General features: G+C 36.1%; 1 protein-coding gene across 1 annotated transcript in view; it reads left to right on the plus strand.

Moving 5' to 3' along the window:
* OSBPL11 (oxysterol binding protein like 11) overlaps nt 1-18121 on the plus strand; it is a 95837-nt gene that overhangs the window by 57334 nt on the left and 20382 nt on the right. Inside the window, exons 8-10 of the mRNA XM_040250142.1 lie at nt 1833-1973; nt 8383-8881; nt 11706-11892. Of these exons, the coding sequence (XP_040106076.1) occupies nt 1833-1973; nt 8383-8881; nt 11706-11892 (827 nt within the window). The remainder of the gene's footprint in view (nt 1-1832; nt 1974-8382; nt 8882-11705; nt 11893-18121) is intronic.

Consider the following 18121-nt stretch of genomic DNA (forward strand, 5'->3'; position numbering starts at 1 on the left):
ATGTCTCTGCTCTTTAATATGCTGTCCAGATTGGTCATAGCTTTTCTTCCAAGGAGCAAGGATCTTTTAATTTCATGGGTGTAGTCAGCATCTGCAGTAATTTTGGAAGCCCCCAAAATAAAGTCTGGCACTGTTTCCATTGTTTCCTTATCTATGTACCACAAAGTGATGGGACTGGATGCCATGATCTTCGTTTTCTGAATGTTGAGTTTTAAGCCAGCTTTTTCACTCTCCTTTTTCACTTTCATCAAGAGGCTCTTTAGTTCTTCTTTGCTTTTTGAACTGGACTATTAATTGATTTATCAGAATTTGATATGATAAAGATTTTATTGATAGAAGGGAAGAAGAAAAAAGGAGAACAAAGGCAAAAGAATGACCAGAAATACATTATTTTTCATCTCTATCACCATGTTTTGTATTTTGTTTTTAATATTTTAAGAATATTAAGTTCTTGATTTTATGCCTGATTAGGATTGGTTTTCTTTGTCTAGCTACAGAGAACAGATGGGCTTCTTATTTGATAGGATTTGTTTATGGGAAGAGAAAATTAAAAGCAGAGACATTAACAGAATCATTTCTTTTTTAAAACCCTCATAACTTAAAATTTAACACATTACCAAAGATAATATACTCATGAAAGCTCTCTTGCACAAAGGTAATGAAAAGAGGTACCCCTGAGAAAAATCATATTCCATCCCCACATAAACATGGAAAGTGACATCCAATAAAGTTATTTAGAATTTGGGCATTTGAAACTGTTACTTGTTGTTTAAATAAAAATAAGAAATTAGATTTCTCTGACTTCCCTGGTGGTCTACCCGGTGGTAAAGAAGCCATCTGCCAATACAGGGAACACAAGTTTGATCCCTGGTCCAGGAAGATTCCACATGCCGCAGGGCAGTTAGGCCTTTGCGCCACAACTACTGAGCCAGTGAGCTGCACCTACTGAGCCAGCAAACTACAACTGCTGAAGCCCAGTGCTCTTGAGCCTGTGCTCTGCAACAGAAGTCACTGAAATGAGAAACTTGTGCACCACAAATAGAGGGTAACCTCCTCTTGCCACAACTAAAGAAAGCCCATGTGTAGCAACAAAGACTCAGCACAGCCAAAATTAATAAATAAATCTAATTTAAAAGATGAAATGAAATTAGATTTCTTTTAATCAGTTATTTGGAGCTAAGACCTTTCTAAGAGGAGGGTAAACAATTTTGGCTTTTCAAGGGGTTGTTTTATTGACTGATTGAAAAACTGTGCAGAGAATGTTTTGTGGTCTTAAGACTGCATAACCAACTACAGGGTTTCCATACCTGCACCTAGAATTCTCTTCATCCCCAAAGTTTTTTCCTGACAACTCCAAGGATGAGTAAATATCTAAATACAGATTACAGAAGTTAGACTGGATATGTACAGTCACTTTAAAATTTTACTTTTACAGTATTAGTTTAAAAATGGGGCAAATATTTAATTCTCAAAACATCTTGAATTATAGATAGCAGTAGGTTCCCAGGCAGGTGGAGAAAGCCTTCAAAGCCTAAGTTTCAGATGAGACATTTTTTCACTCTTCCTGAAAAATCCTATTTTCACAAAGTATATGTATTTTATGTGTGATGCTTATGACAAAGCAACAGTATGTTCAATGTCAGTGATAGTGTGTTCATTGAAGGAAATCTATTCCGTGGCCAAATGATGTAAGTTGTATTTTCAGAAAGATTTTTGTCTACTCTCACTTTCGTTTAGGCCCAATATGTCTTCATCTGATGTTTATACTTTTATTCTTAGTGCATATTGATACACACTTGTAACAATAGACTTTTGCTTTATTTTGCATCAAGGAACCTGAAGAAATAAATGCAGATGATGAGGTGGAGGATACTTGTGACAACAAGGAGGATGACCTGGGAGCTGTGGAAGAGCAGCGCAGTGTTATCCTACATCTCTTATCACAGCTCAAGCTGGGCATGGACTTAACAAGAGTAAGTAATGGGATAAACAGTCTATGAAGATCATTTGGTCAGGACTATACCTATAATTTTAATGCTGTCAGGGCTTTTTAATCTTTATGAGTTGGTTTCTTTTTCTCTTGATCAACATTTCTTATTTTCATTAAAAATGTGATGGGTTTTTTGTGCAGATTAAGTCACATGGCAACTAAAGACCTATAGTCTTGTTTCTGTGCAAAATAAAAGAGTCCATTGGAATACAGAATAGGAAAATCTAAAGAAAAGGATTTAATTCCATAAAACTATTAAAGTCATTGATCCTTTTGCTTTATTCTTATTTCCCATGTTTGATAGTACATTTTGGGTATTATCTGTAACAGAGGTCAGCAAAATTTTCTGTAAAGTATCAGATAGTAGATGTTTTTAGCTATGTGGGCATAGATCTCTGAGGCAGCTGTAGTTGATTCTTGAACAGTGTAGGGCTTAGGGACACTAACCCCTCATGCAGTTGAAAATCCATGTATAATTTTTGAACTCCCTCAAAACTTAGCTACTAATTTATTTACTAGAAACCTTACCAATAACATAAATATTCAGTACAACTTTTGTTTATATGTGTTACTAATACTAGACATCAAAAATGAAAAGAACATGAAAAATATTCATGTTTACTTACAGGTATAATAATTTATGCATTGATAGTGATGAAACAGCAACATGATTGTTTTATGGTATCCTAGTGTAATAAGCTTCATGGTAGCCTAGCCTATATACTAATGAATATTGTTATAAAATTTTTGTGACATACAGTATTACAGTCATATTCATGATACAGTATAAGAAACATTGTTCAATTTTTAAAAATCCCACATACCTGTGATAATACACAGTTTCTTGCATTATGAGAGAGTTATGATTGTTATGGTAATATAATTCTTTGAAAACAAAGTTATGAAACAGTAAGAAAACTAACATATTCATTTTATATTATGTATTACTCCCCTTAAGCCTGTGTAAGGGTAGACTATCCACCTCAATACAAGTCTTGCACATGATGTTCTACATGTATATTTTGTATATTTATTGGAGGAAAAAATCCATGTATGAGTAGACCTACATTTCAAACCCATATTGTTTAAGGATCAGCAGTATTCAACTCAGCCTTTGGAAAAGCAGCCATGGATAATACTGGGTTGACCAAAAAGTTTATTTGGGTTTTTCTGTGTAACACCTTACAGAACAAACCTTTTGGCCAACCCAATATGTTGGATTGGAATGGGTGTATTTCCACACAAAACTATATTACACAAACAGGAGGCCAGATTTGACCTGAAGGCCATAGTTTGCACACCCCTGGTCTGCAGGCTTGCTACTTTAAAAGTGTGGCATGAATTAATTTGATGGTGGGAGTCCTTTTACTGTGTGCTGTGCTTAGTTGCTCAGTTTTGTTTGACTCTCTGTGACCGCATGAACTGTAGCCTGCCATGTTCCTCTGTCCATGGGGACTTGCCAGGCAAGAATACTAGAGTGGGTTGCCATGCCCTCCTCCAGGGGATCTTCCTAACCAGGGACTGAACCCAGGTCTCCCACATTGCAGGTGGATTGCTACCATCTGAGCCACCAGGGAAGCCCAAGAATACTGGAGTAGGTAGCCTATCCCTTCTCCAGGGGAACTTCTGTCCCAAGAATCGAACCAGGATCTCCTGCATTGCAGGTGAATTCTTTACCAGCTGAGCTACCAAGGAAGCCCCCTTCCACTATATATGTGTATATCAAGTCACTACAATGTACACTTTAAATAACTTATGATTTTATTTGTCAGTTATGCCTTAGAACTGAAAGAAGAAAAAAAATCTGCAAGTCAGTATCATCACCATCACCTGAGAACTTGTTAGAAATGTATAATCTCGGCCCCAATCTCAAAGTTAGAGAAACAGAATCTGCGTTTCAGTAAATATGTATATATACATTAAAGTTTGAGAAGCACTGATGTATAGTTTTTAATTTTAGGCCCATCTTCTCCATTCCCAGTTTATCTAATGAGTGTGCCTTAATTTGTTTTAACAATTAATCCATGACATTGATGTAGAAAGCCAATGAGGTTCAAAACCTATGTATGTTAAACATTACTTACTGTGGAATTATATATTTTGAATCACTACTAACACTACTTTGCGTTAGTTTGGAATTTCAAAATTGACTTCAGGATGTATATTTCGAATTGAGGTTTTCAATGCCTGTGAGGTAATAAAAGTATAAATTAAAAGGTTGTTTGATTCTAGTGAATTACTTACCTGAAAATGTAACTTAAATAAAAAGCATTTTGCTTTTAGCATTCACTTTGAAGTATTTCAAAATCAAAAAACATATTTCTCTACTTAGACTTACAGTAGTTATAAGAAAGTTTGTAAGTTGGTTCAGTTAATAACCTACTAAGAAGCAGATATTTTAGGAATAAAGAAAGCCATCTAACAATTCATCTTTCATCTAATCTTAGTATTTCAACTGGGTATCATTTTTATTCTAGAAATATTTTCGTATTAGTGGTTCAGAAAACACTAGTTTTAAAATTGGTTAAAATGAGCATTAGGTATAGAGTTTATATGGTTATTGTGGTGTTTATTGTCTTCTAGTAAATTTAGGTTTGTAAGTCATAAGAACAATGTTGGGCTTTATGAGGTATTCAATTCAGATCAGTTCAGTTGCTCAGTCGTGTCCGACTCTTTGCGACCCCATGAATCGCAGCACACCAGGCCTCCCTGTCCATCACCAACTCCCGGAGTTTACGCAGACTCATGTCCATTGAGTCAGTGATGCCATCCAGCCATCTCATCCTCTGTCATCCCCTTCTCCTCCTGCCCCCAATCCCTCCCAGCATCAGGGTCTTTTCCAGTGAGTCAGCTCTTCGCATGAGGTGGCCAAAGTATTGGAGTTTCAGCTTCAGCATCAGTCCTTTCAATGAACACCCAGGACCAGTCTCCTTTAGGATGGACTGGTTGGATCTCCTTGCTGTCCAAGGGACTCTCAAGAGTCTTCTCCAACACCACAGTTCAAAAGCATAAATTCTTTGGCGCTCAGCTTTCTTCACAGTCCAACTCACATCCATACATGACCACTGGAAAAACCATAGCCTTGACTAGACGGACCTTTGTTGGCAAAGTAATGTCTCTGCTTTTGAATATGCTATCTAGGTTGGTCATAACTTTTCTTCCAAGGAGTGTCTTTTAATTTCATGGCTGCAATCAACATCTGCAGTGATTTTGGAGCCCCCCCCCAAAATAAAGTCTGTCACTGTTTCCCCATCTATTTCCCATGAAGTGATGTCAGGCCACCTTATATTCCAGACACTGTTCTAAGTACTGTGACTACAGCAACAAAGAAGGTCCTTACTTGCATATTGTGAATAAGTAATAGCCATTTTCCTCGTTATTTTGTTCTTTTAAAAATAGTGTCATGAATTTAGTATAAACTTTTCAAAGAAAGTTTTTGAAAAATGAAAGGAAAAATCTATAATTCTACCATCCTAACAATGCAAACGTTACTTTTTGTGATTTCTTTTCAGTTTTTCTTTATATAATATTTTATATTCAATTTTATAACATTTCCATTTTTTTCAGTTAATATATTTTGTTTGTGAAGTGCATTGTACATAGAGAAGACTGGCTAGAGTGCATAGAAACAGTTCAGAAAACAATGGTAAAACAAATACCTGTGTACCCACCTCTGATTAAGTTACAGAACATTGCCAGATCTTGGAAGCTCTCTGAGTGCCCCTTCCAGTTGTAGTCCTCTTTTGTGTTAATCATCCTCCTGCTTTCATTTATAGTTTTACCACCTATCTATGTACCCTGTAACAGTGTTACTTAGAGGAAAGTGAATGGTGAGTACAATCTTGGCTGTATATTTTCTTTATATTTCTTTGTCAAGTCACTCAGCCGTGTCTGACTCTTTGTGACCCCATGGACTGTAGCTTACCAGTCCATGGAATTTTCCAGGCAAGAATACTGGAGTGGGTTGCCATTTCCTTCTCCAGGGGATCTTCCTGACCCAGGGATCGAACCCAGGTCTCCTGTATTGCAGGCAGACGCTTTACCATCTCAGCCACCAGGGAAGGAGAGGTATTCTTAGAGATCTGATGTTTCTTGGATTTCCACTCATGTTTAAGTATAGAGGAACTAAAAACCTGATTTTAAGTTTTGAACATGTGAGTGGAGCCTGTGCTTTTCAACACTGAGTAATCTGAATTTGTTGGGGAACCTGATGTTAGTATCATTAGATTTTTCCTCTATGGTTAGTCAAGTTCCCCTAGAGGAAAATTCTTCTAACTTCTTGCTTGATAGGTAAAGCAAGTAGGAGTTAGGGAGGAGAAGAGGGCTAGGTGGGAAAGTGTCTTAGTATCAATCATTTAATTTATAGAGGGTTACTTTGTACCCTTTTATCATATCATTTAACTAGACCCAGAGTAATGGCACCCCACTTCAGTACTCTTGCCTGGAAAATCCCATAGACAGAGGAGCCTGGTAGGCTGCAGTCCATGGGGTCGCTAAGAGTTGGGCACAACTGAGCGACTTCACTTTCGTTTTTCACTTTCATGCATTGGAGAAGGAAATGGCAACCCACTCCAGTGTTCTTGCCTGGAGAATCCCAGGGACGGCAGAGCCTGGTGGGCTGCCGTCTATGGGGTCGCACAGAGTCGGGCACGACTGACGTGACTTAGCAGCAGCAGCAGCAGCAGCAGCAGCAGAGTATTCTTGGGTATCCCTGTGGTTCAGCTAGTTAAGAATCCGCTTGAAATGCGGGAGACCTGGGTTCGATCCTTGGACTGGGAAGATCTCCTGGAGAGGGCATAGCTTCTTCTCCAAACCCATTCCAGTATTCTTGCCTGGAGAATCCCCATAGATAGAGGAATCTGGTGGGCTACAGTCCACGGGGTTGCAAAGAATTGGACACAACTGAACTGACTTAAGCACAGTACAGAGTTAAAAACATAGACTGTTTTAATTTTATTTTCACATTTCTTACTTCCTAAGACTAGATTCTTGGAATAATCGTTATTAGGCTAAATGGATATGAAATCTTCAGGCTCTTGAAAAAATGTTACCAGACTGTTTTGTCACAGAGTTAAACCAATTTCAGTGCTTCTCCAATTCTGCTTTAAATAAAATGTTTAATCTTCCTTCTATTTACCTGGCTTTAAGTATCAAAAGGTATTTTCTTAGAATTAGTCTTCTTGTGCTTAAAATTAAATGTAAATTACCATTCTCTTCCCTGATGTCTTTCCCATTATGATACTTTTATCCAATCTAGGAATTTGAAGTGATTGTTTTTTTTTTTAGTTGACCCTCTTCAAGTCCTGAATTGATTGTTTGACCTTAACCATTTGGAAAAGCTATTTCCTTTTAAGCATGCTTATATTTTTTAATTCATTTATTTTTAATTGAAGGATAATTGATTCATAACATTGCACTTGTTCCTGCCATACATTAACATGAATCAGTCATAGGTACACATACTGTCCCCTCCCTCTTGAACTTCCTTCCCACCTCCCTCTCCATCCCACCCCTCTAGGTTGTTACATACAGCAAATTCCCATTAGCTATCTATTTTACATATGGTAGTATATTTGTTTCCATGCTACTCTCTCCATTAGTCCCACCCTCTTCTTCCAGTCTGTGTCCATAAGTCTCTTCTTTATGTCTGCATATCCACTGCTGCCCAGTGAATAGGTTCATCAGCACCATCTTTCTAGATTCCATTTATATGCATTAATATACCATGTTTTTCTCTTTCTGACTTACTTCACTCTGTATAATAAGCTCTGGGTTCGTCTGCCTCATTTGAACTGACTCAAATGCATCCCTTTTTATGGCCGAGTAATATTCCATTGCATATATGTATCATAGCTTCTTTATTCATTCATCTGATGGTAGGCATCTAGGTTGCTTCCATGTCCTAGCTCTTGTAAATAGTGTTGCAATGCACTTTGGAGTACGTGTGTCTTTTTCAATTTTGGTTTCCTCAAAGTATAGCACGCTAATTTTTTACTGAGACAAATTACTTTTCTTTTGTGACTCTACTTTTAATACCCATCTGGAATGAAATATTTTCAGAGAAATAAGAATCATTCTCTACAGATGTATCAGGTCTTTGAGAAGACCTCTAATTAGGAATATGAAGATCAAAATAAAGAAACAGACTTGAAAGAAGCAGAAACCTCATAGGAGAATAGAGGACCAGACCAGGAAGGTCCTCACCTTTATCTTCTAACCCTTCCCTTGAATTTTAATTTTTCCTATCATGTTTTAATTTTTTCTGAATTTTCTTTTTCAGAAAGCATTCTTGTTTCATGTGTATAATATCATCTCAATTCTCTGAAAGTATTTATTACTGTTTTTTTGTACTTCCCTCTTTGGTTGATTTGTTGTTGTTATTGTTGTTTTAGGTGGTGCTTCCTACATTTATCCTAGAGAAGCGATCCTTGTTGGAAATGTATGCAGACTTTATGTCTCATCCAGACCTATTTATAGCCATCACTAATGGAGCTACAGCTGAGGACAGGATGATTCGTTTTGTTGAGTACTACCTTACCTCATTTCACGAAGGCCGTAAGGGAGCCATTGCTAAGAAACCATACAATCCTATCATTGGAGAAACGTTTCACTGTTCCTGGAGGATGCCCAAAAGCGAGGTAGCATCCAGTGTCATTAACAGCTCTTCTACCCAGGCCATCACAAATCATGTACCTCCATCAGAGGAGGCTTTGAACCAGATGGGTTCAGACTGTTACACGGTCAGATTTGTTGCCGAGCAGGTTTCCCATCATCCTCCAGTCTCAGGATTTTATGCCGAATGTGCAGAGAGGAAGATGTGTGTAAATGCACATGTCTGGACTAAGAGCAAATTCTTAGGCATGTCAATAGGCGTGACAATGGTTGGGGAAGGTAAGTAGAAAAAATATTCTCCAATTTTTCATATCAAACTATAGCCTTAAATTGGGGGAAGCTAGATAAATATCAATTGTAAATTAGAACTGTATGTGTACTACTTCCCCTCAAATCCTAGTGTGTTTCAGAATGTTGGTAGAGGGGAGAGGGTGAATCTATCAACAAATAAAAAAATTTTTTTGCAATTTTTTCCCTGATTTTAAAAGTAAATTATTTTTATTCTAGAAAATTTAGTAAACTTAAAGAGTGTCAAGGTGAAAAAGTATGTCTAATCCCTCCATTCAGAGATAGATAAATTTAGCTAGTATTTTGTATTTTTTCTATGTGTGTATGTTCATACGTTCAGTTTTATAAAATCAGGATTCTCTCTATGTAGTTGTGTCCTCCTTTTTTGCAGTGAATATTTTCTCAAGTTATTGATAATGCTTTAAAACATAAAACATGTTTTTGTTACAAACAGCACTCAAGAAATATTTTCTAGGTAAATCTATGTCTATATCTTTTATATATCATAGGAAATATTCATAAAATATTTTAAAATATACTGTCAAACTTTATTCCAGCACAAATGATTATAACAATTAAAAGAAATTGTTTTTAAAAGGAATTGTTTTCTTTTAATTTCTTTTAACAATTAAATGAAGTTCTTAGCCAAAAAACACTTTTGTTAACAACAGACAAGTCACAGAAATCATTGCAGAGTTAATGAAAATATAATGGCAGAAAAAAACTCTGCCATTTTAATGTCAAAGGAACGCTTCTGTGCATGAGAAAATTTGTTTTAAATATAGACTGACACTGTAAGCATGGTGTAGTTAAGCCTGTGACCCTAACATTTTGAGATTGTGTTGTTTTAGCCCTGAAGAAAATATTTTATTCCCCTTACAAGCATTCTTCATCTTTAACATCTATCGTGCTATGAGTCAGTTTCCAAGTAATGTTTCAAACTAATCAAATTTTTTATAACATAGTAAGATATTGTATTAGTTAAAAAAAAAAAAGAGTTGGCTAACTCCGTTATAAGGTCTATCACATTAACCTTAGGCTCTTCACAAAGCAGTTTACTTATTGTAGAGATGAAAAACCTGAAGTCTGGTAGTGATGGAATGTGTCCAGAAGCATAGAAATTAAGGCATAGTCAGATTTAGACCCTCATTCTTTGGCACACTCTCCCCAAGGGCAGTTACTCTTACCAGTTCATGAGACAGAAAGTATCTGGTAGCTTCTCCCACTCTAAGAAAGGAAATACCTCAAGAAATGAGGAAAAGCATTAATATCTTAATCACGTGTTAAATGAGAAGGTGGTATTGACAGTTTTTTTATTATTATTATTTAAGTGCTGGTTATATATTCATAGATTTGTCTTTTTAAAATTAAATTACCACTGACACCTTCAACAGAAGGTAAATTAAATCAGAGAATGGAACAACTGACAATTTATTGTGCTCCTATTAGCAGCTGTTTTTATTTTAAAGTAGAAGGAAAATGTGTTTAATTGTTAGATAAATGAGATTTTAGAATTCTTTAAATTTCAGTTATCCTAGCTAGTCTTATTTTCCTGTTCAATAATTATATATTTCTTGGACCTTAAATTCCATAGTGAATGTTAACTCATGTTAACTATATTCCTAGAAATGAAAGATCCTGAATCCAATTTGTAAGGCCAAATGTTTTTAGAAAGGAACATGATATCCTTTCCAACTTAGAATTAATCAAGTTATTATCAAATACTTGAATAACCAAATATATATATGTCTCTGACAGCTCCCATTATATATAAATATATACAAAACCATGTTTCTTTTCATATGGCTCAATTTATTATTGCCCTTTGTGAAAACTACTAAGAACAATACAAAAAATAGTTGCTGTTGCTTTATGTAAAGTAGACTGCTTTAGAACTCAATCTATTTGTCTGTCCTAAAAATTTGACTATATGAAAATAGAATTTTTGCCCTTTTTTATGAACATTAAGAACACAGTACTTCATGAGCATTTACTAAGAGAGAGATACCCTCAGAGTTCAAACTAGCAGTACATATCCAGTTCAGTGTTTATTTTGATGGTGAACTAGGTAATGAGCTTAGGTTAGTAATATAATTAGCTCAAGTCTCTTCAATGTCTCTTAATCATCTGTGATAGATTGATTATTCATTAATGTAATTCCCTTTTTTCCCTGTAACTCTCTTTCATATATGTTTTTTAAAGTCATCTTTTAATACACTATCATTTAATATGGAACAAGCCCCATTAGAATATTGTTTGAAAACTGCCATTTCTAACTCTTATAGCTTTGCCTTAAATATTTCAGAATTTGGCAAGCAAAATTACTATGATGACATTAGTTTATATCATAAAATAACTTTTTTCTGTCTTAATATGCATAGAATAAAATGACGAACTCCCCCCCATGTTGTTTGAGATTAAGGTCTATGTTATGTTAGATATTTAGTTATTCTAAAAGCTACTTTAAAAGTTATTAGTACTAGCTAAAGATCAGATCTTATGATGATACAGTCTAGCATGGACTTAAATTCTGACTTGAAGTTTTATTTTATTTTTAGGAGCATTAGAGGGAATTTTGTTCCATGAACCCCAAAGGGATAATAAGATCATAATGAAAGTAACCTTGATTAACTGTTACCATGAATTGTCAAATGTAATTGTAAATTAAACCAATTTCATCCAAAGTGAAAAGAAAATTAAGCAAAATTATGATGCCTTTACCAGGCAGAAGAAAATCCTAATATGGATTTTTCATAGCTATCTTTTTTTTTGTTTGTTTTTTAAACATTATCCACCTTCATGTTTTCACATTCAGGTATCCTCAGTCTACTGGAGCATGGAGAAGAGTATACGTTTTCTCTACCTTGTGCATATGCCCGGTCAATTTTAACTGTTCCTTGGGTAGAACTGGGTGGCAAAGTCAATGTCAACTGTGCAAAAACTGGGTACTCAGCCAGCATCACTTTTCATACTAAGCCGTTTTATGGTGGCAAACTGCACCGGTAAGAATATTTTAGTGATATCTGACTCTTACCAGTTTAATCTTGTATTATAACTCATTCATTTTCTGCTTTGTTTTTTGTGAAATGGGGTTGGGTTTCTGTTCATGTTTATTTTTTTAAATATATTTCATCTTTGAAGGAATTCTGGAAATTATGATCTAATTTTAAAAATAGTGACAGATCTGTCTACTCTAATAAACTAGAACTCCTAACAAATGGTATGTTGTTTCTGGTCCCATTTCTGCTTTTAAAGCGATTCAGACTTGAACTGAGACTTCGGTAGAGATATATTGCTACAGATTAGGAAGAGAATATATTTACTAATCTATAAAGAATAATTCAAGAAGCACAATGATGGAAGTCAGTATCTTCAGGCACCAATACTGAATAATGGCTTTGTTCTGATTCCACCTAGGAATGGGCCAGTTATTATACTCCTTTAATGGTGTGTTGGTCTCTTTAGCACTCGTCCACATCACCCAACTACATGAAGACAGGTTTTCTAACAGGATCCTCAAAAGAATACTCTTTGTTTTAGCTTTTGATGTCTATTCTGATTATTCTGAAGTAGGGATAGTTTTATTTACAGTTTGTATTAAAGAATAACATATAAAAGTGTGTAAGTTGATTTGGGGCCATTTCAAATAGTGTTTCTAGAACATTGGTGAATGCATGAATTTATGTTTGATAGATACCTAGGAGTAGAATTGTTGGGTCATAGGGAATGAAAATTTGACTTTATTATTGCAAAAAGTTTTCTTACATGGTTATACCAGAATGCACTAGCTTCATTCATGTATGAAACTTGCAGCGTGTATAGCTATTTTACTTCTTTACCAGACAGCTGGTACTGAACAGTCTTAGAAGTGGAAAGATTTATTGACTCCTAGGCATTGAATGGGCCTTAAAAAATACAAATTTCAAAATACTGAAGCACAGAATTAAAAAAGAAAAAATTACTCAAACAGAACCACTGGAGATTATCAAAATAGTTGTCCTTTATCCTCAGAGAAGGTGGTATTACGGTTCACATTTTGTGGATGATTTCCTGCCTTTGCTTTATGTTTACTGGTGAGCTTTCCCATTCATAACTCCCCTGGTGGCTCAGCTGGTAAATAATCCACCTGCAATGTGGGAGACCTAGGTTCGATCCCTGGGTTGGGAAGATCTCTTGGAGAAGGGAACGGCTACCCACTCCAGTATTCTAGCGTGGAGAATCCGTGGACTATATAGTCCATGGGGTCGCAAAGAGTTGGACATGACTGAGCGACATTTACTTTCAGTTTCCCATTCATAAGTTTTTTTGTTTATAGTTGTGGCCTTTTATTTTCTTCCTAGAGAAGTTCCTTCAGCAATTATTGTAAAGCTGATTTGGTGGTGCTGAATTCTCTTAGCCTTTGCTTTTCTGTAAAGCTCTGAACAAGACCCTTGCAGGTAGAGTTTTCTTGGCTATAGGTTTTTCCTTCTCATCACTTTAATACATGGTGCCTGCAGAGGTATAATATATCCTAGCTTGCAAAGCTTCTACTGGAAAAAATTAGCTGATAACCATATTGAGATTCCCTTGAATGTTATTTGTTACTTTTCATGTTTTCTCTTTGTCTTTAATTTTTGTCACTTTGATTAATATGTATCTCAGTGTGTTCTTCCTTGGGTTTATTCTGCATGGCACTCTGTGTTTCCTGGACTTGGGTCATTATTTCCTTTTCCATATTAGGGAAGTTTTCTGTAATCTCTTCAAGTATTTTCTCAGGCCTTTTCTCTCTCTTCTCCTTCTGTGCTGTGCTGTGTTTAAAGTGAAGTCGCTCAGTCGTATCCGACTCTTTGCAACCCCATGGACTGTAGCATATCAGGCTCCTCCATCCATGGGATTTTCCAGGCAAGGGTACTGGAGTGGGTTGCCATTTCCTTCTCCAGAGGATCTTCCTGACCCAGAGATTGAACCTGGGTCTCCCATATTGCAGGCAGACGCTTTACCGTCTGAGCCACCAGGAGAGAAAACCCACTAAGTACTGTGTTTAGTCAATGTCATATCCGACTCTTTGTGACCCCACCAGGCTCCTCTGTCCCTGGGGATTCTCCAGGCAAGAATACTGGAGTGGATTGCCATGCCCTCCTCCAGGGGATCTTCCCATCCCAGGGATCGAACCCCGGTCTCCTGTATTGCAGGCGGATTCTTTACCGTCTGAACCACTAGGGAAGCCCTATTCTCTTCTGGGACACTTCTCCTTCTGGGACCCCTATTTTGTGAATGTTGGTGCATGTAATGTCCTAGAGGTCTCTTGAACTGTCTTAATTTCTCTTCATTATTTTATCTTTATCTTTCTGCAGCAGTGATTTCTACTACTCTGTCTTCCAGCTCACTTATCTGTGCTTCTGCCTCATTTATTCTGCTATTGATTCCTTCTAGTGTATTTTTCATTTCAGTTATTATGTTGTTCAACTCTGTTTGTCTTTTGTATCTTCCAGCTCTGTTAAACAATTCTTCTATCTTCTTATTTTGTGCCTCTCTTCTTTTTCTGGGGTCTTGGGTCATCTTTACTATCTTTACTCTGAATTCTTTTTTCAGTAGATTGCCTGTCTCCACTTCACTTAGTTATTCTTCTGGGGTTTTTTTGTTTGTATTTCTTTGGCTACTTGGAGGCTTTTTGATATGATAGTGATTCTGACAAGGGTGAGGTAATATCTTATTGTTTTTTGATTTGCATTTCTCTAATGGTTAGCAGTATTGAGCATCTTTTCATGTTCATGTTAGCCATCTGTATGCCATCTTTGGAAAACTGTCTATTTAGGTCTTTTGTCTACTTTTTGATTGGGTTGTTTGAGTTTTTTTGATACTGAGTTGTATGAGGTATTTGCGTATTTTGGATGTTAACCACCCCCCCCCAACCCCGCACTTTTTATTGGAGGTTAATTGCTATACAATGTTGTGGTGTCAACCCCTTATTGATCAAATCATTTTCAAATATTTTCTCATGTTCCATAGTTTTTCTTTTCATTTTGTTGATGGTTTTGTTTGCTGTGCAAAAGCTTTTAAATTTAATTAGTTCCCATTCATTTATTTTTGGTTTTGTTTCTTGTACTAATTGAAGAAAATACTGCTACAAGTTATGCTAAAAAGTGTTTCTCCTATGTTCTTCTCTAAAAGTTTTATGGCTTTAGGTCTTTAAATCATTTTGAGTTTATTTTTGTATATAGTGTGAGGGAAATATAGTAAGTGTGAGTTTCTTTCTTCTTAAAGATACAATCTTGTCCACCCTGTCAAATTATAGCTTTTCCCAATGATGTTTTGATCTGCACTGGTTAACTTCTATATGAGCCCTTGGATTTGATATTTTGGGAGCTTTGTACAATTGATACTCCATTTTTCCTCTAGGATAACCTTTCAGAAGTTTGAAAACAGCCATTGTGCACTCTCTTCGTGTTTAATAAATTGAGAGTTACACCTACATAATGGCTGTATGTATAGACTTTCTCCAGGGAGAGATCTTTAATATTATAAGGTTTTTAATAGATAGTTATTAAAGACTTTCCTTTATTCATATTATTCAAGGTGTTGTTCTCCAGTGAATTCTTGCATTTTACAAGTGTTGCTCAATGAATAAAGACTTTCTCACATTCATTTAATTGAACTTGTATCTGCTCTATGAATTCTCTGATACTCATCAAGAGTCTCCTGTTAAAGACTTCTTCCCATTCATGATGTATATAGGATTACTCCCCAATATGAATTGTTTTCTGTACATTGAGGCCAGAGCTCCAGCTAAAGGGTCTCCTACATTGATTTCAAAAATAGCATTTCCTCCTAGGAGTTCTCTGATGTCAATTAAGGTAGAGCTCTGGCTAAAGTCTACATTTACTGGCCATTTACTACAATTACTACATTTGTAGGGTCCTTCTCCAGTGTAAATTATCTTGTATTACCTGAGTCAAGTAGTGATCAAGGACTTTCCCATATAAATCGCATTCATACAGGGTTTTTTTAAGTTTTTTCTTTTTGGTATGGACTCTTTCATGTGGTTTAAGGAGTGAATGATTATAGAGAGTTGCCTCACAGTATTTGTCTTCATATAATTTTCCTCTTCTTTGTTTTCTCTTGTGCCATTTAACATATGAATGACTAATAAAGGTTTTTCTCCAGGATGAGTTCTCCCGTGTCTATACTGAGTAAATAATGACTGGACTTCTTTTGAAATCATTATTTATCATAAGGCTTCTCTGCTCGGTGAGCTCTTAACGTTCAGCAATACCCACTCTTCCTGATGAAGTCCGTAATCATGTCCTTTGACTTCCTGTGTCTGCATTTTGAAAACTCAGCTGTTGTCTGTCTCACTCAGTATTCCCTGCTAGGAGCAGGCAGTAAACAAGCAAAGTAGAGATGTGCTGACGAGCCTGATGCCCACCAATGGCTGAATCTCCAAGGGCAGCTCCAGAGAGCAAATCTGCGGGATTAGGATTCAGGTTGGCGAGTGGGAGGAAAGGTGGCTAATTTTATAGTTCCTTTTTTCTCTGTATGTAATTTTCTTAGCCCTTCTACACAAAAATAGTTTCATTTATTTAACTACTTTGTAGCCACAATTTTGTTGATACAGAATCTATTTTAAAAGTTAGAGGTACTTTAAAAGATAGGGCATGTTCAGCCTTCCTTTTATGATTTAACATTCCTATCATGTTATCTTTAGTGATATTTTTGTTGACAAATTAAATATTTATTCTGAAGGCAGTGGGAGCCAATGAAACATTCAAACATTTAATGATATATTTTATTTTACCTATTTTTATCTTTTCTTTTGTAATCATTTCAAACCCACAGAAGAGTTATAAAAATTCTCATGTCCCCTTTGCCTAGATTTTTAGTTGGTAACATTTTGTTACAACAGCCTTATCAAAATCTCTCTATATTTATACACACATACTTTATTGTCATTGTTGTTTTATTGTTATTTTATTCCTGAAACATTTGAGAGTTAAAAACATCATGACACTTTACCCCAAGTATTTCAGCCAGAATTTCCCAAGAACAGGAAAATACTCTTACATAATTACTCTGTCCATGATATTCTCCAGGCAAGAATACTGGACTGGGTAGCCATTCCCTTCTCCAGTGGATCTTCACAACCCAAGGATTGAACCTGGGTGTCCTGCATTGCAGGTAGATTCTTTACTGTCTAACCACCAGGGAAACCAACATAATCATGAATGTTGTCAAATTCAGGAAATATAAAATGATACAATACCATTATCTAATGTATAATCCATATTAAATTTTTGTAAATTGGCCTGATAATTAGCGATCTATTCTCTCCTGACCCAGGAGCATGCATTACATTTTCTTGTTATATCCCTTTAGTCTCATTTAATTAGCAATATTTCTTCAGCCTTTATTTGTCATTTATGACATTGACATTTTTGAAGAATACAGGCCGGTTTTATAAAATGCATTCTTTAATTTGGGTTTGTCTTTTGTTTTAGGTTCACGTTATACATTTTTTATAAGAATACAATATGAGCAATATGAGTTGTATCTGGAAGTGATATGCTTCCCATCAATAAAAATCAATTTGGTGGCAGATAAAGATTAGATTAGGGGTGTGGGGAGGGCATTAGAAGTTGGGAGACCAGTTAGGCATTCAGAATGGACAGACTTCAAGGAGTAACTGACTGGTATAGGGGAAGCCAGTATATCTAAGATAAGTTTGGATGCTGACCTAGTTATCTGTGGCTTGTAATAAACCTCTCTAAAGTTTAGTGCTTAAACAGCAGTTTATTATTGTCTTCATAGTTCTGTGGATTGGCTATGCTCAGTTAGGTGATTAGCACATGGCATCTTCCATGTGGTTGTAGTTGGGCCTTGATTGTGGCTTCAGTTACCTGTGGGCTTGAGCCAGCTGAGTATCAAAAGCAGCTTAGTCACATGGGAGGCAGGAGAGCTGGCTGTTGACCAGGGCCTCAGCTGGGGCTTTAATCCAAGGGGGACTGCATGTGGCCTTACCACATTACTGGAGCTGCTTTTATCTTGACATCTGGGTTCCTAAGAGGGAGGGAGTATCCAAAACCAAGAATTTCAAAAGTCTTACTGGCTTTTGATAGCTTGTGTTCATACTTTGACTTTTTGAAGACTTCTAATAATTTTAGATAGATATCCTTGGTTTGTTAATGATCAGTCATTATATTTGCCATCTTATTTCTTTTAATGTTTTACTTAAGTTGGCTTCTTTTCTCCTTTCGT

This window comes from Oryx dammah, unplaced genomic scaffold (genome assembly GCF_014754425.2).
Source record: "Oryx dammah isolate SB20612 unplaced genomic scaffold, SCBI_Odam_1.1 HiC_scaffold_2, whole genome shotgun sequence".
In the NCBI taxonomy this organism is placed as follows: domain Eukaryota; kingdom Metazoa; phylum Chordata; class Mammalia; order Artiodactyla; family Bovidae; genus Oryx; species Oryx dammah.